General features: G+C 35.8%; 3 protein-coding genes across 10 annotated transcripts; 2 read left to right on the forward strand and 1 right to left on the reverse strand.

Moving 5' to 3' along the window:
* The first annotated feature begins 993 nt into the window (after positions 1–993).
* LOC140811645 (ATP synthase subunit O, mitochondrial-like) lies at positions 994–9,039 on the forward strand. Its single transcript, XM_073169669.1, has 6 exons — positions 994–1,203; positions 1,705–1,755; positions 2,669–2,912; positions 4,238–4,350; positions 8,447–8,533; positions 8,675–9,039. Exons 1-6 carry the CDS (start codon positions 1,105–1,107, stop codon positions 8,801–8,803), a joined length of 723 nt encoding a protein of 240 aa, XP_073025770.1. The 5' UTR covers positions 994–1,104; the 3' UTR covers positions 8,804–9,039.
* Positions 9,040–10,483: 1,444 nt separating this feature from the next.
* On the reverse strand, positions 10,484–24,577 carry LOC140811426 (uncharacterized). Of its 8 annotated transcripts, none has more exons than XM_073169287.1 (14): positions 24,462–24,550; positions 24,322–24,378; positions 23,172–23,292; positions 22,954–23,080; positions 21,299–21,426; positions 21,147–21,216; positions 20,958–21,060; positions 19,797–19,914; positions 19,567–19,648; positions 15,306–15,367; positions 11,568–11,640; positions 11,409–11,489; positions 11,108–11,188; positions 10,484–10,795 (listed from the first exon to the last, which is right to left on the reverse strand). In XM_073169287.1, the coding sequence occupies exons 3-14, from the start codon at positions 23,204–23,206 to the stop codon at positions 10,634–10,636; spliced, it is 1,122 nt and encodes a 373-aa protein (XP_073025388.1). In that variant the 5' UTR covers positions 23,207–23,292; positions 24,322–24,378; positions 24,462–24,550; the 3' UTR covers positions 10,484–10,633. The 8 variants fall into 8 exon arrangements, with proteins under 8 accessions (XP_073025388.1, XP_073025385.1, XP_073025387.1 ...); XM_073169284.1 differs by having other exon boundaries at positions 23,172–23,401; positions 24,462–24,537; XM_073169286.1 differs by lacking the exon at positions 24,322–24,378 and having other exon boundaries at positions 24,462–24,577.
* On the forward strand, positions 16,904–19,301 carry LOC140812292 (uncharacterized). Its single transcript, XM_073170523.1, has one exon. It carries the CDS (start codon positions 16,904–16,906, stop codon positions 19,202–19,204), a length of 2,301 nt encoding a protein of 766 aa, XP_073026624.1. The 3' UTR covers positions 19,205–19,301.
* Positions 24,578–24,817: the final 240 nt, after the last annotated feature.

A 24,817-nucleotide genomic window follows, 5' to 3' on the forward strand; every position in this document is an offset into this window, starting at 1 on the left:
ATACAATATGCTTTCAAATCATGGTCATTCTCTATATAAATTGGTTGAATGTTGCATTAGGCCATGGAGTCCATTTATATACCAACCCCTCCGTCACTTCCCATTTCCCGTCGAAATGAACAACAATAACTGTTGGCATATCTACAAAATGCACCAACAAATATAATAATGGGCAAAATTTTTTAATAACAAAAAAAAGGCAGCACATGTTCGACCAAGAAAATTTCTAGGTCAACCGCTATTATGTCGGTCGACCAAGATGAATACATCACGGTCCACCGACTTAATAAGAGTGTGGTCGACCAAGATATTCACTAAACATGGTCGACCAATAAGATTTTGGTCGACCACGAAAAATTCTTCTTGATCGACCATCTTAATTTTGGTAGAACAAAATTCTTGATTTTTATTATGATTGATGAAGAAAACAATAAACAACAAGTATTATCTTAATTTTGGTCGATGGGTTCAAAGAAAATGGAGAAAACTTATTGTGATTTCTCTTCAAATACAAACTACAGACGAATTGGTCTTCAAATACAGAAGAATGAGGCAAGATCTGGATATGAAGAATGAGCACAACACCTAAGCACAACAACAGGGAAATGTGGTCAATTTCGATTTAATGTAACGTGGAAGCAACAGATGCGGTAGATGAGTTATTTAAATTTGGGAAGCCGATAATGGGGGAAAATGTTGGGAAAATGTGCGTGGAACGAGAAAAAAGAGAAGATAACAATTAATTTAGGAAGTTATAATGTTAATTAAAGTTAAATGTACTAATCAAGAGTCAACTCTTTTTTTTAAATTTAAAAAAGTCAGACTCCTTGTTTTTTAAATTCTTCATATATTAATCTTTAATTGTCCCGAAATTTTAACGCAACAGACTGTTTAATCGATTGTTTAAAGAATTTAAACTTAAAAGCTAGGGACATAAATGTAAATATATATGTGGATCTTTTAAAAAAAAAAAAAAATCACGTTAGAGTCCCTTTTCCCTAATTTTCCCCGATTTACTTGTTCCCATTCCCCTTCTTTAAACAGCAGCCGCTGTGAGTTTACGGTGCGATTAACAAAGCAAGAAACAAGAAATCAAGGCTGAAAATGGCGAGGCGATTGCGATCGGCGCTTCCTCTCCTCCGAAGAACCCTAACCGCCGATGCCCAGAAAGCGTTCGTCTACCCTACCTTCGCTAACGCTGAGGTATTACCGAGAATTGGTCTTGTTACATGAAGAAATGGTGCGATTTGTTTTATTTTCTTTCTTTCCGATCTTGATCTGCTCGGAAAAATTATTTAGACCTTTAGATTTTGTGTTTCACGTCATATTTTTCGGACTCTGGCGTGTTTTATCCCTTGCTGTAACTGAATTTGGTCAACGTAATTTCAATTTTTTTTAAAATCTCTTTTTTTTGGGGGGTTTTCTGCCATTTCATGTACGTTTCCCGATAAGCGAGTACATTGTTCTTCTAAATGTTGACGTTAAGTTCCGCCTATTTCCAGAAAGTATCGTCATTTATAACTGGGGAGTCATCATTTCTGTCGTAAACAACTAGAAGGAAAGCACCGGAAAGTAGAATAAATATTGGCGTTCAGTGTTACGTGATGTTTAAGACGATTGTGATTGTTATGTTGTCTTGAAATACTCTTATGGAGAGTCCATAGATAAGTGGGCTTCTATTCAGTTGGTTGTTATTTATTGCAGTTTTCGAGGAACTATGCAACGATCTCTCCTGTGAAGGAGCAGAAAGTCAAGGTAATGTTTTTTTTTTGCGGTTGTACGTCATTTGACTACAGTGATGCATATTTCGCATGCATTCATGTCATTGTAACTAGAAAGTACACTTCTTTTCACAGGAAACAATAACGAAAATTTCACTGAGTAGATGATTTGAGTTATCTGAGCTGAAGGTTACCCTGAATAAATATTTTATTTGTATTGATTTTCCAAGTCTGAATCATTGTTGTTTGCCACCAGTATACGTTCTATGGATATTCATTGTTATCACCCAGACAGTTCTTTTATCCTTGTGAATGCTGCAAAAGATATTCGTTTATCAGGCCTTTGTGTTTCTGCCTTTTTTTATATATATATGTTTCGAAGCAGACTGTAAGGCTTATGTTTGTCCAACTGCATCTTTTAAGTAATGTTGTCATTATAAATATACTTATGATATAACTATTCTTATTTATTTTATCTACAATACATAGATTATCAGTAGGCTCTGTATGTATCTAACTTCGGTGCTTGTTTTATGAACAGTGTTACATTTTTTTTTAAATAATGTAGTTCTTCCACAGAACTGACATTTAACTCAAATTTTGCTGAGGCCTAAAGTTCGTTTCTGAACTCCTTCAGATAATCAGATCCATACGATACCATTTGGGTTATTTGATTGTCTAACATCAGAAGCTTACTCCTTGAAAAACTTATTCTTATCTTGATTTGTTTTTATACATAGATGTGTGATTTATGGATGCGTATATGTGACCATGATTGATGATTTGCTAGGGTGTTGAATTATTGATTTTCCCTTACCCCTTTTCAACACCTTTTTTGCTAATGTAAGAATTTTGGAGAAGTCCACAACAAATTGTTCTGAGATGTTTCTTGCTTCCCTGATAATCTTTTGACACCCCCCCTCCCCCTCTTTTTGTATTGGATTTAGGTACCCTTTGCAATGTATGGTGTCTCAGGAAACTATGCTTCGGCATTGTACCTTGCAGCTGTTAAAGCAAATGTTCTGGACAAGGTTGAATCTGAGCTTCTTGTTCTTATCGAGGCTTCAAAGAAAAGCCCCAAATTTTCTCAATTCATGAAAGATATATCTGTGTCTGCGGATATCAGAGTGAAGGCCATGCATGATATTGGTTCTCAGGCTAAGTTTGATGACATAACAAAGAACTTTTTGGGTATGTGCTTTTGCAAATGATTGCATGGTATTTCAGAATGATTTTTGTCGTTATGTTAGTATGTGTCTGTAAATGCTATTCAGTATGGGAGACTTCTTTTGCCTTGCCCTTGATCTGGAAGTGGTTTATTGGCTCTCTAATATATTATATAAGCACGGAAGTGAACAATCAAATGAGTATGGATTTGTTGTTGCAATACAGTAAATCTTACCACTTACATCTAGAGATGGGGGTTATATCACTTTAGTAGGTCATGCTAATGTTGAGGACTATTTGAATTCACCACGGTAAGAGTATCTCTCATGACTTTGTTTATTAGCTTTGAGATATGAGAGTCATTCCTATGTGCTAGTTCTTTTTCATTATGCCTCTTCTGACTCTAGTACCTTGATGTTTTTATTTATTATTTTCCCCTCTCTTTCGACGGTATAGATCTTCCATGTTTATGCACTCTTAACCAGTTTGTTGGCTCCATCCTTGTTACTTTGCTTTGAAAGGCTATTTTCTTCTTTATGGTTTCATTTGTCTAAGTGGAAACTAAATACTTGAGGTGGGTCTTGTAGTTTGTACTACGCAGTAACCAGTATCATGAATTAGTAAGTCTTTTAAAAAAGTTACTAAATTTCCATGTGGTTCTCTTACTCAGAGATTTGAGGTGTGAAACTTGCTGGAACCTTATACAATTATTATACTCCTTTGTACCGATTATATGACACTATTTTTCCATGTGATTCTCTTACTCAGAGATTTGAGGCATTTGAAACTGGCTGGAACTATGTACAATTATTATACTCTTTTTTACCAATTGGGTTTCTTTTCATCACGTGTTAGTTATGCAGCAACATTTTTTATTGGGTTGCTTATCTGCAGTTTTATCCCTTCTTGGATTTGCGTTAGTTGGGCAAAAATTTATTTAAAATTTCATTGTAAGCTGGAAATCTCAGGGGCTTAAGATTTTTGAATTCAAGACATTCTTAGAATGCAAGTTGACCATCCCTTTTTTCGTTGTTTTTTTCACGTGTAAACATTTTGCTTAATCACAAGGACCGGTAATGGAAACAAACAGATGCACATCTTTTACAAACTTGTACTCTAGAACTTCAGAAGAAACTAAGACTCAATCTGCAACTATCTGCTTTGTCATTCATCTAATCCCTACTCCTTTGACATGATCAAAATATTGATAGTCAATGCCACCTTGGAGCTTGCCATCTCTTATTTTATGTTTTGGTCGACCATCCAGCCGATTGTCTTTCTTATCACATTGTCTGATTGTATCATCTATGTGCATATATAACATGTCTCATGGCATTTGGTCGGACCAGCTCTTGTTGCTGAAAAAGGGAGGTTGGGACATATAGAACGGATAGCCCAGAGATTCTCAGAGCTGACCATGGCACATAGAGGGGAAGTTAAAGCTATTGTAACCTCTGTTATTGTAAGTTATCTTTTGGAATGTTATTTTAGATAGAATAATCTTTTCGACTTTTGCAAATCATATCCTCGCTATCTTGGTACCGGATTTGTGCCTGTGCAGCATGTATAACTATCATACAATGGGACATGTCTTCATGATCTAAGTGTGTGAAGGGGTTAGAAAAAATATCCGTACTTATATTATGTATTATATGCTATTTATTTCTATATAAAATATAGGATTAGAAAAACATTTTCACGAGCAAATTATCTATTATTATCATATACTAAGCATTAAGAATCCATAGAATTTATGTGTAATTTTCTTTAAAACATATAATCATCATAACACATTCCCGCTAGTGGCCAGATACGAAAATATTAGTTCTTCAAACTAAACGATTTTCTCATATGTCATTTCTTAAACCAAGATCTAAGATATCCTCAACCATATTTATCCAACTTTTCAATGGCTTACCCCTATTTCTACTTTTTCCATTAAGCGGTCAATGTCGGATTGGAGCTTTCACGTGACCAAATCATGTTAGACGTCTCTCCTTAATTTTATTCTCGATGGGAACTGCTCCTAAATAACTCATAATCATTTCATTCCTAATTCTATCCTTGCGCGTTTTGCCACACATTCATCTCAACACACGCATCTTTGTTTACGTCATCTTATGCACGTGTAGTCTTGTAGTGGCCCAACACTCTGAACCATAAAGCATAGCTAGTCGAACAATAATCTTATAACATTTTTATTTCAATCTCGCAGGCATCTTTGTATCACATAAGACTTCTGATGTCATCCTCCATTTCATCCACCCTGCTTTAATTCTATGGTCTATATCCTTTCTAATGTCCACAATGTTTGGATAATAGTACCTTAATAATGAAAAACTTCACACTCTGGGACTTGGTCTACCCTTTCATCTAGATTCAGGACCAAAGCTGCAAGATAAATATTCAGTTTTTGAACGATTAATTCCAAAACCTTATTCTCAAGAGCTTCAGTGCCTTGGTGTATGTTGTTTACATATAATATTGTCCTGATAGACGAAACTAAAGAAATAAATAAAAAATTAGATAGATAGCCCTCATCTGGAATATGTCCCGTCAGCTCATTCTTAACCAATGCAAAGAGGAAATATCGTTGATGAAGCCTTGCCACAGGAAATTCACGACATCCCTCCAACAGACCAAACACTAGTTACGGTACCTTCATGCATAACTTTAATCTCGATGTAGAATTGAGGCGCATGCTTCCTTTTAAGTACCCACCAGATTAATCTCTAGGCACTCTATCATAGGCTTTTTCTAAGTCGATAAAAACCATATGCATTCTCTTCTGTTCTCTTTATTTCTCTATCATTTGCCTAATAATAAAATAGCTTCCATTGTAAACCTACCCGACATAAAACCAAATTGGTTCTCTGATACAGTACTGATACTGTTAAGTCTCCAATCTATTACTGATACTGTTTTCCATCTTTATTTCGGTTGTCTTCTTCTCAAAATCTGCCCATTTCATATTTTGCTTACTTTGATATTGCATCAAGCAACTTTTCTTGGGATTTACATTTCAGAAGAGGGTGACGAGATAACGGGGCTTTTAGAAGTCTTACAACCAGTGAGTTTAGTGGAGGGGGTGGAAGACTTTGTCCAGTGGAGTGGGGATTCGTCAGGTGTATTTTCAGTGAGGTCTTTCTACGAGTGTTTCTTCTCTGACATTCTTTATCCTAAATTCAATCTTTTCGAAGCTATATGGAAAGTCCCTGTACCGAGCAAGATTCAGCTGTTCTCTTGGACAGCTGTCTTGGGTAAATTACCTACCTCGGAGACGATTCAAAAAAGATGGCCCGGGATGGCTTTGTGTCCAAGTTGGTGCGTTTTATGCAAAAAAGAAGCAGAGACTCAGGACCACCTTCTCATCCACTGTTCATTCACGTTCTCACTGTGGGTTAAAGCTTTGCAAGAGATGCGGTTGTTGTGGGTGATTCCTAAATCAATAAAAGAACTAATCAGAATGGATTTGGGAAGGACTACGGGTAGAAGAGGTGGAATACTTTGGCAAGTAGTGGTTCAGTGCATATGTTGGACGGTATGGTTGGAGAGAAATCAAAGAATATTTAAGGAAAAAGAGTCAAGTATGGACAAATGCTGGGAGAAGATAAAGATTAATGTTGCCGTGTGGTGTGGAATTCACAAAGAATTCAAGAACGTTTCAGTTTTTGATTTGTTTAGACATTGGGATTATGTGTATCACTAGTTTTTTGCGTTACATATTGTCCTACTTTTTTAGGACAGTGAACTCCTAGTCCACTGTTGTAACACTTACTACTATTTCATTAATAAAGTTTTGTTTCCTATAAAAAAAAAAATTGGTACTACAATACTATGTATCTCAGATTCTGGCATTTTCCTAATATCTTGATTCTTATTAAAGAGCCTAATTAGCCATTGGATCCCAACTTCCCCTAGACACTTCCATACCTCAATTGGTATCTCATCCGGTCCAACTGCCTTCCCCAGTTTCATTCTCTTCAGTGCCTCTATTATTTCCTTAGCACTAGCTCTACGATGAAACACAAATGCGTTACTACCTGCATCTCATGTCTACCCACGCTTAATTCCTCCGTACTTGTCTCATAGATGAAGTGCTTAAAGTAATCCCTCCACCTATCTAGGTTAAATTTATCTTGCGTTTAAACTCTACCATCTTCATGCTTGATACACCTGGCATAGTTCAAGTCTTTAGTGTTTCGATCTCTGACTTTCACTATCTTAAAAATATCTCTCTTTCTTTTGTACCTAACTTATCATACAAATCATTATACGTTTTTTCTTAACATCTCCTACTGCTCTACTACTGAGTCTTGTGGCTTTGTTTATAAAGCTCATATGATCTTTGGTCTCTAACTTCTCGCCAATTCTTGAACCTTATTTTATTTTTCCTAATGTTTGTTGCACCTCATTGTCTCACCAACGTGTCTCCTGGTCGTGTCGTCCATTCCCTTTAACCTCTCCAAGTATTTCCCTCACCCCACTCCTTATATGGCTAGCCATGAGTTCAAATAACTCAGATGTATTGGTCTATACTTACGCCTTACATTCTCACATTCTTCTAGGACTGACTATCGAAAATCTTATTCTTAAGAGTTTGGCATACATCTCTCTTCATAGTCCACCATTTGATTTTTGGCATAATATGACATTTGTTTACTCTGCATCTACCCTTATGGCAAACATCTAAGATTAATAGCCTATGTTGGGTCGTCAAACATTTTCCTGGTATAACACTACAAGTTTACAATCGCCTAGGTCTTGTTTCCTCACAAGAATATAAAGTTGCTCCTACCCAGATTACTTCCCCGATCTTCCACCCTAAGGCTGCTTAGGCTGGCCGACCCGCACCGCACCGCACCGCACCTTTTTGGTGGGGTCGGCCGATGTCTAGCCCTTAGGCGGCCGTCTAGAGACTAGGACGATATTTAGAACATTGAGTAAGGCGGGATAACCCTTGCCTATTTATCACTGTAACCAGGCGCTGCAACGCGCTTAGCTCATTTGAACTACACTCGAGCGTAGGCGACGCGCGTCGCTTAAAGTGGGCGACGACCTAGCATTTCGCGTTAATCTGTTTGAACTAATATTCATGTGAAGAGGGGTGATGCAATAGCTGATGGGCTGTCACAGGCCTAACATCAACGGTGATATATTTTTTTCGGTGCTAGGCTATCAGCAACATAGCACCAACACTCCTCCTATATCCGGGCTTGTGATCGGCCATCAAAACGGGCAGAGTTTTCTTTATAAAAACATATGTTACGTTAATTATATTTTGTTGATTTATAAGTCGATATTATAACAAGTTATTGATAATTTTATAACAATCCATTCTGTACTTGCAGTGCTTCTGCTTTGCCTTCTAAGTTATTTGTATTTTGCATCAACGCAGGCCAAATTTTTATTAATGTTCAGCAATGTTAGCTTGGCAATTATCAATCCCGAGCATGCCATAAGAAAAATATTGTTTCGACTAATTTTTTCTGAATTTTTTGTCAAGTCTTTTATTCTTTATCTTTTCTTTCTCACGATTCCTGTTCTTGAATGGCCAGGATCTACCTCCGGAGGAGGAGAAAGAATTGAAGGAGACATTGCAGGATATAATTGGGCAAGGGAAGACAGTTAAGCTTGAAAAGAAGGTGTGTCCTTTCACTCATTTCTGATTTTCACCCCAAAAAAAACGCACACACACACACCAACACCCACACCCACATTTTAACTGTTGGTGGTTTCGTCTCCATCGATAATATGAATCCACAATTTTACCGGTCGATCTGCAGGTTGATCCCAGCATTCTTGGTGGACTCGTGGTTGAATTCCAGCAAAAAGTTTTCGACATGTCCATAAAGACTAGGGCACTTCAGATGGAGCGATTCCTACGCCAGCCTATCAACTTGGATGCCCAATAAATGGTTAGAATATGGAGAACACATTTTGATTGTTATGTTCCCAATCATTTGGCCTAAATATTCGGAGATTGGGGAGCAACTTTTATTTTTGGAGATGTGGTGATCATGAACTCTTTTGATGCTCACAAAGTGTTGTCCGGCGCTTGCAAATAAAAGCTACCCCTGTTTTTATCTGTTTGATTCATGTACAACTTGTTTCAGTTCCATCCTCGATTTAATAAGGATTTTTAAGCTTCTATTTTTTTTTTTTTTTTTTTTTTACGTTTTCCAACTTATCATCTTATATTTATCATCGGGGATTCTCAACACTTCGATATTGATATTGCTTTCTATATCGACGACTTTGGCACCGCAAAGAGGTCAAAGGGTATGAATTTGTAATGACATAATTTGTGCCATGCACTTGTATTGAAGAGCATTTTGTCATCAATCCATCGGTTCAACCCAAACTATTTTGTATTTATTTGGTTTTGTTTATATGACATCGGGTTAGTTTTGAAAGAGATTTTGATTTTGGTTTGTCAAACACTTCGAAATGATGAGCTTTTTCAAATAAATTTTCTCAATCCTAGTAATTAGTGTCATGAATTCGACCCTATTTAATCTTTATTTTAAAATTTTCATGTGTCTTTTCGTAAATTTTGACCTTAAAACGCTAGTAATTTAATGATACTATGACTATGGTCGAGTCCTTGCTGTCCTGAGTGATCCTCCGAACACTGTAATTGACTCGTCTTTTTTCCATATGAGATCAAACGCAGGTCTTATATGTTGAAACAAATCATGACCACTGGATGACCGAGTGCAAGAGTATATGATAAGAGGATGTTTGAGGAAAAATATAGAGAAATCCTAATCTATCTCCGGTGACTTCTTCCATTTCATCCCAATTTCTCCTATTTTTATACAACCATACCGATACCAAAGTGCACTTTTCTCTCTGTTTTTTGGCTTATGTGAGACAGAAGAGCAAAGGTTCGATCTTTCTTCTTTTCCTAAGTCCTTGTTCTTTCGTTTTAACTTTTGTTCGTTTGAAGGTGCAAATATTTTGATGGGTTTAGTTGGAAATTTTGGGAGAAGGTTAACTGCTCTTGTGGAATTTTGATTTGTTAAATTTTGTTACTTATCAGTGTTCGGTAGGAATCCTGACACTCCTACGACTTCAAGAAGGAATTGAAAAACAATTCAAATTTCAAGAAAACAGCAGAAAACCAACCCTTTTGTGCAGTTAGTTATTGATATGTTCTAATTCCTTTATTTGATTTGGTTAATATAACATTTCCTAAAATGGAAATCATCAAAATCCCACAAGACATTCAAGCCAAAAAAGGTAAAAACAATTGAACAGCAAGGACCCAGCAAAAGGAAAGGAAAAGAAGAAAGAGATCGAACCTTGGCTCATCTGTCCCACAAAACAAAAAACAAAAGGAAGAGTGCATTTCAATGGCGGTAAATGAAAGTATAAAAATAGGAGAAATTGGGATGTAGTTGAAGAAATCACGGCAGAATAGATTAGGATTTATCTGGATTTTTTCTCACACTCTGATGGGTCCAGAGATTTGGGGAAAATGGAAAAAACATTGAAAACCGATGAATATTCAAAAAATATACAAGCAAATAAAAATGACTTTGCAATCAGGACATGCGTCTCAATGCATTTTTCTGCGCCTTGCACAAAAATGGAGCATTTAATGTCGAGTATATAATTTAATCATCAAGATCAAAATATATGAATATTCTGCTACATGGGATGGACCTTTTTTTATCTGAAACTTTGAAGGAGATAACTGGAAACTCAAAAAAGGGAAGTAAAATATGAAACAGGTAAAACTAGGGATACAACATCTCTTCTCTAATTGAATATGGAGGAGGTAACCGTGACTTGGAATTAGCAAAAGTATCCGAATAGCACAGCGGTGTCTCTGTAAGAGGTGAATCTAATACATAATCAGGAATAGCAACTAGCGTCTCCTCGAAAAATGATTTCATTGTCTGCAAGATTCAGAAGACTATGAGAAATATTGATTCATTAGTCATCCCGAACCATGTAGTAGAATTACGAAAAAGATATCGAGGCAGACGCAGGAATCAAAGGATAATAACAATTAACAGGTAATCGAGCCTATCGGTTCAACAGATTCATAAATCGTGCAAGGAAATTAGTACATAAAATGCACTTTAACTTAAATAACCAAGAACGACTTCCCCTATCCTGAGTGCAAATAAAAGCCATGTTATAAAATTTTAAGATAAGAAAAGTACTGAAAATTATAAGCATCTTATTTTTGATGCTGTATGACTTACAGTGAATTTCAGAAAAGCAGCATCAGCTTTGCGCTTCCATAGAACATTTCCAGGCGCAGAATGGAAAAAACCAAGGAAAGGCTGCATGTATTTTCAGGTATTGTTAAACGAACAACGAGCATGCCAAACTAACATATATAAATCATCCTTTATAGAATATTAATTAATAATGTAATCAAGAAAGCAATACGAGTAAAGACTGCGGACAAGATGAATATTTTTCCCCCTTTTTCAATACGTCTTCTGAAAGGACGGAGGCAAGAAGAATGAAGGGACAAGACAGGAAGAAAAGTTCACGTACTTTCATAACTTCCCGAGGATTAGGTTTAGGATCATAATATCGCAAGACCGAATCACCATAAATCTGGTATTTTTCAAGAACCTACAGAAAACCGAGCAGATATGGGTAAGGAATATGTGTTTATGCAAAGAACTATAGCAAAAGAAATAAAAGGCCAACCTGTCGCCGAGTTATATTGCTTGGAGGTGCACCATAAATTGCACTGTCAACATGGGCCAAAACATTCCATGGACTGTAAGAAAGTTCATCTTTCAGTCAAAATGTCGAAGGGAGTGGGAGGGGTAAACAAAAGCGAATAATTTTATGGGAACCATTTAGGATACCACCTTCTTGAATTCATCTTTTACATTCTACTAGAGGGTGGTACTGATAAAAATTAGTTCGGTAAACAAAATGTACAACACTACGATACCAAGACTACCCTCAATCTCTACAACTCAAGTAATAACATATAAGCAAATAGGTAAAAATGATAGTTTGATAAATTATGTTTACTGCCTCCAATTTCAACACTTCAAGTGTAATTACACTTGAAAATGTTTGAATGTTAATCATATGTTCATAATGATTCAGCTAGCAAAAAAAACTTGATCCGAGATAAAAGAAGTGTTTTTTGCCAATTACAAAAATAATGAGTTTGGTTATCGTTTCTGGGATGACCAAAAACGGAAGATCATTCGGAGCAGATATGAATCTTCAATTAACAAGTATTTTACAAGGACAAGTCAAGCATTGGAGCTGAAGACTGATTAAGTGTCATTGACAGATATTTCTGTGAATGAATCGAAAAGCAGTAACCAGAAAGATGAAGAAGCAACTACACAAAATGATGACTTTACAAACTTCAGTGATTGAACTCAGGAGATCTTCGAAAACAATTAGACCACCTGAGAGATACTCCCCTGCACTTCACTATAGTTTGCCGACAGGGAAAGGTGTGCAAAATGATGATTCTACCAAGTGGGAATTAGCCATGGAAAATGAGATGGATCCACTGTCATTCAATCAGACGTGAGAATTAACAGAACTTCCGCAAGACAAAAGACAATACATAACAAGTTGGTGTATTAGTATACTCAGATTAGTGAAAAAGAAGATTAACATCTGGAGCAGTTAGATGTAAAGATAGTGTTGTTTCATGGTGACTTAGATGAAGAAATTTAAATGAAATAGCCACAGGGATTTGAAGTACAAGGAAAAGAGAGAACATTGTGCAAACTTCAGAAGAGCTTATACGGTCTCAAACAAGGTACAAGAAGTTTGATAGTTTATAAGTAAAATAGTTTCTTGAGGTGTCTGGCTGAACACTTTTGTTAGTGAACAAGTTTGATTGTTATTATATCGTTCTACTACTATATGTAGTTGATATGTTGATAGTAGGAGTTTGTCTGGAAGAGATTGATAAACTCAAGAAAGAGTAATCAAAAAAATTTGTTATGAAGGATTTGGATGCTGCAAAGCAAATCCTTGCAGGGAGGATCCTAAGGGATCGGATGAATGGAATAGTTATATCTCAAAAAGAGTACGTGAAAAATATGGTTAGCAGATTTAATATGGATGAAGTTAAACATGTGAGTACTCATTTGGCTAGTCATTTTAAAGTAACCATAGCAAAATCACCATCAAAGAAGTAGGAGCAAACTTATGTAAACAAGGTTCCTTACATTTCAACTGTCGAAAGTCTCATGGATGCAATGGTGTGCACGAGACAAGACAAAGCACATGCAGTGGGAGTTGTGAGTAGGTTTATGAGCAATCTGGGAAAACAACACTGGGAAGTAATTAAATGAATTCTCAGGTACTTGAAAGGTATTGCAAGTTTATCTTTATGCTCCAGGAGGTCAAATATGGCCTTACAAGGTTTGTCGATGCCGACATGGGTGGTGACGTGGATGGCAGAAAAAGTACACTTGATACTATGTGTCTAAGTTACAGAAGATAGTCGCATTTTCGACTACTGAGGCTGAGCACATTGCAGTTACAGAAGCTAGCAAGAAGATGATACGGTTGAGATCTTTTCTGGAGGAATTGGGTTAGAAGCTTGAAAATAACACGTTACACTGTGACAGTCAGAGTGCTATTCATTTATCAAAAAATCATGTTTATCATGCTAGGACAAAACATATGCAGGTTCGGTGCCATTTCATTAGATCAATACTAGAAGATGGAGTTTTGATGCTTGAAAAGATTCTTGGAAGTAAGAATCCAGGCGATATACTCACAAAGGCTGTCTGTGATCATTGACAAACTAAAGTTGTGTTTTACTTCAGTTGGACTTCATCTACAAATGACTGAATGAGGAGATATGAGTTGTTGCATTGATGGTGTTGAGCATGATTTAAATCAACTCTCCAAATGGGAGAAATGTTGGAGATATTGACAATTTGTCACAAGAATTTGTGATGGTTGGTGGTGGCAGCTTGAATTCTAAATATGGCAAGCTGCAAATTGTGAAATGATTGGCACGTTTCAATTGACTGAAGAAAAATAAAGTTGTGGTAGAAGCTTTCACATGCAGGAGAAGCTCTATAATAGAGCTCCCTCTTTCTCAATTTAATCATCCCATCGGAATTTTTCAAAGCATCCTTAAATAAAGATAGCAAAAGGTTTTTTCTTTGAGTGTTGAGAGGTTCTCTCGTGTGAGTTAGAAAAAATATTTTATCGGTTATACTCTGGGTTGTGATTGTGAGAGATTGGGTGTTCTGTATACACTTGTAATATTTATCCCAATATTAAAGATTTGCAGTACCTCCGTGGACGTAATCCATATTGGGCAAACCATGTAAATCTGTGTTTTTATTGATTGTTTTATTCTGTATTTTTACTATATTATTGCCATGATCGAGATTGCTTCGGTGCAATCTACAACAAAAAGTAAACGTTATAAGACTATTGTTTGACTAGCTATGCTTTATGGCTCGGAGTGTTAGGCCATTACATATGCATAAGATAGCGGTAGCAGAGATGTGTATGCTAAGATGGATGTGTGGCAAAACGAGCAATGGTAGAACTAAGAACGAAATGATTATGAGCTATTTAGGTGTAGTCCTCATTGAGGATAAAATTAGTGAGAAATGTCTAACACAGTTTGTTCATGTGAAGAGGAGACCAAACACGACCTCAATCCGACATATCTTAGATTGGCAGGTTAATGGAAGGAATAGGACGGGTAGACCATTGAAAACTTGGATGAAAGTGGATAAGGAGAATATCTTAGATCTTAGTTTAAGAGATAACATATGGGAAAATCGTTTACTTTGGAAAAGTAATATTCATGTAGTCAACCCCACAACAAACAGAAATGTCTTATGATGATTATGATGATGATGATGCACAATGAGCATTCCAAAAGGTATCTTTAACAACAAAATTTTATTTTTATTGAGATGTAATTTCTCTCACCTACTTTTAAATAATTTTTATTGATATCTTAATGCTAACACCAATGCCAATGTTTGATTACCATTATAATCTAAGAACCAGGAGCAAAAACATTCTTGTTTTCCAAATATCTCATTTGTCTCATCGACTTAAAAGAAAAGAAATAGAACGCTGCATTGCCCGTAACCAGATTTTGATTCCTAAACAATAAACTTATTTACTGAAGTAAATTTTGTGTCTAACAGATACAGTTGATTCTAATCAGTCAACCAAATGTTCTTCTATAAAAAGTTTAACTTCTCCACTAACAAATGCTGCATCGTCGACTGACTGGAGACACTATCTAATCAAACTTTCTACGGTGGTTATCATTCATAAGAATTAAAAGCTGAACGATGAGTCGGCACCCCACCCCAAACAGGTAAAGAAAAACTTGAACTGGCAGATCAACAAAATGTACATTATAAAAGCAGTGCAAAAACAAAGGAACTCGTATAAAGCACATATATGATATACTTATTGTAGGCTGCACGTCCAATCATGACTCCTTGGGCTCCTTCCTTTCGTGCTGCAATTACCTAAAACTTTAACTGTCAACAAATATGGAAGACAAGGGGTACAAGTGTACATCCTCTCATAATAAGTTTAATATATATAAGCTTAATGAGTCTCATCTTTCCAACTTAATTGATCAACAACACCATCGATTATTTTATGCCGTTTGATACCTTTTTAAAAAAATGCATGATATAGGCTGTCTCAACAATATTTCTTATTATTGTAATAACTCTAGTTTTCTTTTATTACATACAATTAATCCCTTGTATGTTAAAAAAAACTACATGTTTCAATTTATTACTTGGTTAGGTGCAATGTAATTAAAAGCGCAAGGCGCATTAAAGCACTCAAGCGTCCTGGGCCTTTAAGTGCGAAGCGCACGCTTTATGGAAATAAAGTGCAAAAGATAAAATATTTTAAAAAATAAAAATAAATCATTTTTCTTTTAAAATCTGAAACATGAGATATCAAATACGTTTTGTCCCCAGATTCTTCCCCCCAGGGGAGGAGTGTACAGAAAGGGCTCAAGAGCATGTGTTGCATTTTCTCTGGTGGGCCCTTGCACCGGTCCGGACAGATATTGAAATCATTATCTTCCAAATATCAATATTTCAATGCAAGGGCCGAGGCGACGCGGGGCAAATATGATGCGATGTTAGGGTTTCCTCTACTCCTTTTTTTAAATAAACAAATAAGAAATCATACTTTTACAGGGTGATTTCTCCTCTATCAGAAATTTATTCTAAAATAAGGCAGCTTTTCTTCGAAGTGCAAAAGAACACAAAAGCGCGTGCTTCATGGAAGCTGTGAACTTGAGTCTTGGGTACACGCCAGGGGCGAAGCTTATTAAGGCCCAGTGTGGGCTGCTGCCCACACTGGGCCAAAAAAATTTACTAGTATTTATAATGTGGGCCAAAAAATTAATAGTATTTATAAATATAGGTGGGCCATTTTTTTAAAAGCCTTCTAAAAAGAACTTGCTGAATCAAATGTGGCCAGGCTCGTTACCCATCAATTATCACGATTATTGAATCAAATATGGCCAGGCTCTCATTCTCGGCTCTCCCATCTCCAAAGTGGCAGACAACAAACGGCAAACCCCATCTCTGTTTTTGCATTTGTCGTGTGATTTTACTAGACCCGATTTTAAATTTCAGAGTAACGTTCTAATCGACGCAGATCTGTGAGTTTCGGTAAGTGTTTTTTTAGAATATCATTGTTTGTTTATCGACAGATTGATTTTCTTACATGATTATTGTTTTGTGGTGATATAAATTAGGATTTCACTTATACATTTAATTTTGGGAGAATCTAGTGTTGGCCTTTTTTATAGTTGAAGGCAAAGTCCAACCCAATTTGACAATTTCCAAATAACAAAACTAATGCACAAATTTTATTATGTGGAAAAGCTGTGTAAACATTTATTCTGTGGAAAAGCTGTGTAAATATATAAAGCTGTGTAAACATTTTTTTTTATTTTATCAGGAAATCAATATTTACAATGCATAGATTTTTTAAAAGAAAAGATCCAGAACCAGAAGTACAAAGCATTGGAGATGTTAGGGTTGAAGAATTTGATTTCTCACAACTACCTGGCAGATCCTGGACTTAGGACTCCAATTTGTGAATATAATGTTAATATTAGAGATCAAGTTCGAAGGGCATATTTGCAAAAAGGTCCATGTCAACCTTCAGGCTATGAATTTCCAAAAAGAAAATTTGGAGTAAGCCAATGTAGACGGTTCAATCCTTCATGGTTTAATGAATTTGGTGATTGGTTGGAGTATAGTGTAGAAAAAGATGCCGCATATTGTTTGTATTGTTATCTCTTCAAGACAGCTAAGGGAAAACAAGCGGGAGGGGAGGCTTTTGTTAATGAAGGATTCACAAATTGGAAGTGTAAAGATAGGTTAAATATTCATGTTGGCCAGCATGACAGCGAACATCATAAAGCTCGAATGAATTGTGAAACTTTGATGAATCAAGATGAGCACATTCAATCAGTTTTGCACAAACAGTCAAAGCAAATGAGGAATGATTATCGTATCCGTCTCAATGCTTCAATTGATTGTATTAGAGTTTTGTTGCGACAAGGACATTCATTTCGAGGTCACGATGAAACTGAAAGTTCTCTTAATCCAGGTAACTTTCTTATCCAATTAGAATTTTTAGGTGCTCATAATAAAGAGATTAATGATGTGATATTGAAAAATGCTCCTAAAAATTGCAAGTTGACATCACCTGATATTCAGAAGGACATAGTGAGTGCTTGTGCCACTGAAACGATTAATGTTATTATCAGAGATGTTGGTGATTCATTGTTCTCTATTTTAGTTGATGAATCTCGTGATGTTTCAACAAAAGAGCAAATGTCAGTTGTTATCCGTTATGTGGATAGTAGTGGACATGTAAATGAACGCTTTATCGGGATTGAACATGTTACCAGTACTACATCACTCTCACTTAAAGCTGCTACTGATAAGATGTTTTCTAGATATAATTTGAGCATGTCTAAGTTGAGAGGACAAGGTTTTGATGGAGCAAGTAATATGCAGTTTAAATTTAATGGTTTAAAAGCACTCATTTTAAAGGAGAACCCATGTGCATTTTACATACATTGTTTTGCCCATCAGCTTCAACTAGCTCTTATAGCTGTGGCCAAGAAAAATCTTCCGATTTCTAATTTCTTTCGTGTTGTTGGTGATGTGTTAAATGTTGTTGGAGCATCTTGCAAACGTTCTGATCTTCTTCGAGAGAAACATTCAGATTTTATTGTCGAGTCATTGGAGAGGGGTGAGATTTCAAGTGGCCGGGGACTTAATCAAGAAACTACCCTTCAACGTGCTGGGGATACACGTTGGGGGTCACATTACAATTCTTTGATAAGCTTGATTTCCATGTTCTCTGCTGTCGTTGATGTGCTTGAAATAATTTCAGAAGATGATTCCAGTTCTCCTGATCAAAAAACTGAAGCATATAATTTATTGGAGTCAGTACTTTCATTTGATTTTGCATTCAATCTACACTTGATGAAACATGTCTTAGGAATTTCGAGTGAATTGTCGACAGCATTGCAAAAAAAAGATCAGGATATTGTGAATGCAATGGATTTGGTACAAATATGCAAACATCGACTCCAAAAAATGAGAGATGATGGTTGGGATTCATTTTTAGAAAAGGTTCACTGGTTTTGTGAGCAACATTACATTGATGTTCTCAAAATGGATGATATGTTCACACGTTGGACACCACGTGGTCGTCCCCATCGTAATCCACCAGAAGTGACAAATTTGCATCATTATCGTGTGGATTTATTCTATGGTGTTATCGACATGCAACTTCAAGAGTTAAATGATCGTTTCTCAGAGGCAGGTACAAAGTTACTCCTTTGTGTAGCTTGTTTGTGTCCACAAAACTTGTTTTATGCTTTTGACAAGAAAAAATTGATGCAACTAGCTGAATTTTATCCACAAGATTTTTCAAGATTTGATCTCCTCACACTTGATGATCAACTTGAAACTTATATATGTGATATGCGTTCTAACAAAGCATTTCAAGGATTGAAAGGACTTGGTGATCTTTCAGAGAAGTTAGTTATGTCAAAGAAAAATATGGTGTACCCATTGGTTTATAAGCTTTTGACATTGGCATTAATTCTACCGGTTGCAACGGCGACAGTAGAGAGGGTGTTTTCTGCCATGAGAATTGTGAAAGACAGGTTGCGCAATCGAATGAGTGATGATTGGATGAATGATAGTCTCATTGTCTATGTAGAGAAAGATATATTTCTCACCGTTGATAATGAATCTATTGTACAAAGGTTTCAAAATATGAAGACTCGAAAAGAACAATTGTAAGGTAGTTATTTTGTGATGTTTTATGATTAAAAGATTTTTTTGTTTTATTACTTATAGCATATCATAGCCTACACTGAATCAAAATTCTAGCTCCGCCCCTGGTACACGCAGTGTGCTTCGCTGCACTTTGCACTTAAGCGCACACTGATAGGTGTAGTAGTTAACCCCAGATATCTAATTCAAAAGAAACTTGTCTAAAACTCATTACCCAGCCCACTGAAACCACGACTAAATGGCATTCAGTGGAGAATTTTACAAATTCTTTCAGGAAAAAGTAAAGACATGGTTCTGTTAGGTTATCAAAAACTACCAAGGTTATTAAAATTCCATTTCATAACACCTTTATTATGTTAGGTGATTACCTCACTAATGGTATTTATGCCACCATTGATAGTAAACTGCAAGTCTGGAAAGTCCCGCAGAAGAGCATAGTAGTATTCATATCTGCATATATTGAGCCAAGTGTAAAATGACAAAAAAAAAAAAAACTCATTTAGAAAGGAAAAAAACTAAAACAATCGCAGATAGAAATGTCATTTAAATAGACAGATCAAAGAGATGATAACAAATATGCAATACACTAAATTCATACTTCAAGGGTGGGATAGATCTATTTTCTTTGGGGGTGATTCCATTTAGTAATGCCTTCCTGGAGTGTATTATGAAATGCTTTGTTGGTGACTGAGATGAGACCTTATAAATGAAATCACCTGCAGAAGAAGGAAAATGGTCAGTTGTATGGGACAAACCTGATCCAGTTTTGAGCATGGGATCCTAGATATGATGCAGAATGACTGAATGAGTATCACAAGAATCAAGTCAGTCTAGGACATAAAAATAAATTAAAATGTGGCATTCTTTGAAACCTAAGAAAATAACTTTCACAAGCAAAATAGCCTTTTCCAGATAAAATGAAAGTGAAGAATGCGCGATCAGAACAGTGAAGACATGGGTTATAGATTTAACAACACAAGAACATGGTTAGATTGTCCAATCATTACTACAAGATTATGAAAGAACAATAAAAATGAAAACTTAAAAAAGGCTATACATATGTCAAATAAGGATGCTTCAAAAATGACAAGGGGGGGCATTTACTGAAGGCATCACAAGCCTGCGTGCTTAAAACTAGAATGATCGATTAAATAAATGGGAAGACGACAAATTACGATAAGAAAAAGAATTGCAGTAAAGAGTGATTAGCAGGCACATCCAGGAACCCGTAAATCTGTACATATTGCCACAATCTATACAAGTACGGCTATTCAGAAGTAACGGGTAAGCAATATTGCCACAATCTGTCGTCCACATTCAAGATTTCGCAGTATTTGCTACAAAAAATTTCAAATTGTGTTTGTATATAAATTGTAGAAATTGAAGGTCCATAACAATTAGATATTGTAAAGTAATTATATGAGAAGTGTGAAATATAACAACAATTGATCAATGAATAATTTTAAAAAAAGGGTAAGATTCTGCAGTACTTGCGTTCTGATAATTTGATTTAAAATGTTAATTAATGTGCTTTTCACAATTTAAAACGTGGTTAAATTGTCGAAACCGATCAGTCCAAGAAAACATATTCCGAGTATTCTTAGATAGACAAAAGAGAGTAGAGTTATGTGTACATCAGTAACTGTAAATGTATGAACAGCAATCCAGTAAGTCCATAACCCTATTAGCCAGGCAAAAATTAAAAGACAAGAACAATTCAAAATTTGAATGTCTGTAAGAAAGCATCGTAAGAACTTACACAGTTCATTATATGAATCATGGTCATCAACACCGATTCGGCATTTCACACTTACGGGAACATCTGTGTTAGCAGCAATGACTGACATAGCATTGGCAACAAACTTCCCTCGTAAACGACAGTATGAGAAAATCAGAACTCATTCTGATACTGTACTATCTTATTCAAGTCGAGCACCACTATACACACCTTTGGATCAAGCATAAGACGCACCCCGAAACACCCTTTTCCAGCAACCCTTGAGCTAGGGCATCCGCAGCTGTGAAGCAAATGTCTCACTAGATAAAAGGAATATAAAAAATAGTAAACATAGAAAGGAAGCCCAGATCTAAGGCACTTACTTGAGATTAATCTCATCATATCCATAAGAATTTGCAAGTTGAGTTGCCTTAGCAAGGTTATCCAAATCATTTCCGCCAATTTGGAGCGCTATAGGATGTTGCTCAGGACCAAATGCCAAGAACTTGTCCTGGCAGTTATGCAGAAATCAAGGATATCAGATGACACACTAACATGAACATATCAGACACATGTCATACTGAGTACACAAGATACACCACTTCAAATTAAAAAGCATCCAGCCGCATTCATAAGAAATATTCTTCATAAGCATGCACATAGCTAATAGCATGCATGTAATGCGAAAAAATTAAACAAGTATAAAAGGAAAAATAAGTCATTCAATAATGCAAAAGTAGACAATATACAGTATCTGAAAACATATATAAGTCTCTCATCTAGCTTCTTTATCAGATGCAAGAATAAATTTTTCCCTTCCACTAACAGTTTAGACATGATTTGTAATCTTAAATCAATTTTCTAGCACATTGACATGATAAATCATCCCATCACATAATAGCATGATATTAAGACATACAAAAACAATACCAATTTAAGAAATCACTAATTTCTTTTGAGAAGTTACCGTAAAAACTACGCTGTTAGTGTCCCTTTCTTTTTCCTGCTATTATTTTAGAAGTTAACAACAAACCGTATTTCTTTTCTCTTTCTGACAATTCATAACTCCTAACACAAGGCCTAGAACCCAAAATGATCCTCAATTGCCAGCAATTATAGATCTCAAGAAAATAACTAGAATATTATAAACTGGACCATAAATAGATATTTTATATCCATTAGATTTTGATAAACAAGAATTTTAACATCGTGCGCAGTGTCATAATAGTTAATGAGGATTGTATTTAAACTTTTATACACATCTCGAATTCAAACCTTTCAAATGACAAGAAAAAAGTTAGTGCTCATTTAAATTTTGTCAACTACAGAGACACATTGGAAAGCAAGGTCCGTACATACATACTTAGGGAACTATGGGAAGTTCAAAACCGTAGAGTGTGAAAACAAAAGGATAAAACATTTTTTTTAAAAGAAGAAAAGAAAAGGAATAAAACCAGTTTAATAAGCTTCCTATGCAATTTTGCATTCGACACTTTTTGAAAACATCGGAATCAATCTTGTTTCGCAATTTATGCATATTCATCCACAAAAATCCCAGTACAGTAATAGAAACCGAGACCCAGAGCATCATAACAATTATCAATTATGTAAAACAGCTTCTCAAAACATTCCTAGTTCCCAAAACTTTTCTTGATGGCGAAACTAATGGACCTGTACGCTTGGCTTTGCTAGTGGATATTTAGTTACTCAAAAGAGTAGCAGCTCGTGGTGTTTGTCAACTTTTATGATCAACTTTCACTATTTTCTAGTTCAACTTTCTCTAACAATCTCATCTCAATGTTCCTCGAAACTACGCATCACCAAAAGAATCTAAAAACTCTCGCTCATGACAAAAAAGAAAAAAATGACGAGCATCATACCAACTTGTCATAATTTCTTACCTAACACAATTTCGAAAATGTTTTGAAATTTTTGAATCAATAGAAAACCGATCCAAGTGCCTCTGCATTTGCAGAAACAATGCAGTTTCCTTCTAATGGAAAAAAACGAAAGAGAAACAATTTACAGAAATAATTACCAAATCTCCCTTCTGAAATACTATGGTTTCTGCCGCAATCATTTCAGTGTACAGCCATGCATGTTTCGTTAAGAAGCGGGCCAAAGTTCTGTAGTAGTTGTTTGTGCAGTCCATCATTGGAGCGACACTGGATATCAGATAAAACAGTCAATATACTACACACAACCAATCACAGACCTACTAAACATAACATAGTTCAAAGCTCAAAAGAAGACCACCTGAACCATGGGGGAGGGTACCGAGCAGCAACCATTATAGATTCTCTATGACTCAGGTGCTTATGATAGAAATGTATTTCTTTGATTTCAACGGATTCAGTAAATTAAGTTTGACGGCAATCTGGCAATGCATTTCAGGAAAGCAGAATGAACAGGAGTTAAAGAACCAAACAAGTATGTCGAGCAGACAAAGCCACCCTTTACTTGCTACTGCTTGCTGTTTAATATACCTACATATTTTAGTCAAAGCTCAAATGACACGAGAGGATGCCAAACTTGACAGTGTAAGATATACTAAGAAAGAACATGGTACATATGACTGCTGATCTAGTTGATAACAACAAACTGTTGAGATAGACGAATCGGTATAGAACCAAAACGTAAGTCTTGCCTGATTGAATCCAACAAATAAAGGCTACCTTACAGACAGGATGATAAGTGGCATACAGTGTTAAAAGATTTAATACCTTGTTTCCGCAATATCAATGAAAATGAAAAGAGCGGACATTATGTATGAACTGACTAATGATCACATGACTTCACGAAATTGAAACATTCTAGCTATCACTGCCACATAGATGCTTCAACCCATCAAACCCATTTTACTTTAGCTACTTATCAACTCTTCAACAAATATATGTCTGGCAGTGGTGGAGAAATGCCACTCTCTTTTAAATTTGCTTTGACCAATGCACCATTATCATAGACAACAATGCATGAATATCATCAAAAACATTTTTTAGTTAGTTGCTAAATAAGAAATTAACATCAATAGTTAGTTTGCTAGTTATTAGAAACGAAGAAAGGTGTTATAAAAACTCTGTTCTTGTATCAATTAGAGAGCATTAAATGAAATCACCACATTATTTCCATAATCTCTTCTCTAGTTCTCCCACTCCACAACTTCTCAAATCATCTGGAGCGATGTTAGAATTCGTTATACACGAACTTGAGTCCCTACCATGGATCTCACACCTCTAAATTTACTCCGCCAGTCTTTCTACCTCACATCCCTAGTTTTCTTTATCTCAAGCAACGTCACCCACTTTCAACCTCTTCAAATTCATCCACAAAAGTGCAATTCACCAAGATCCCAAAACAGGGTAAGAAGTGAAGGAAAGAATCTTGAACTTAAACCCCAGCTACGTACCATGGACGCAAGCCAAAAAATTGGAGGCTGTTTGAACCTCATTCGACCAAATTCAAACTGCCCACAAAACTTCGATGAAGGATCCTTTTTCTTGGTTGGTTAAAAATTCAAAGAATATGAATACGTCAACAGAGACTTACGTGGGAAATTTAGTGTGCTTTGTTGGCCACAGTTTGGGTCGGAGACAACAGAGCGACCGCCAAGTTTCAATCTTTGCTGCGCCTCCCCCGATGAATATGTACGTATGGTGAATTTCTAATTAACCCTTAACTCTAGGTTAATGCCAATTTAACCCCATATATTTATTGATATATCAAATTAATCCCATTATAATATCGAATCAAAATTTTAACTTATTTGTAATGGTACTATCTAATGACAAAATCGTTTCATTGTAATAAAAAACTATTTTGCAATCACATTTAAATTGTTTATAAATTGTGTTATTCGATAATTTAAATTGAAATATTTCTTATTAAATAAATAACTATAATTT

Source organism: Primulina eburnea, chromosome 14 (assembly GCF_022965805.1).
Source record: "Primulina eburnea isolate SZY01 chromosome 14, ASM2296580v1, whole genome shotgun sequence".
Classification (NCBI taxonomy): domain Eukaryota; kingdom Viridiplantae; phylum Streptophyta; class Magnoliopsida; order Lamiales; family Gesneriaceae; genus Primulina; species Primulina eburnea.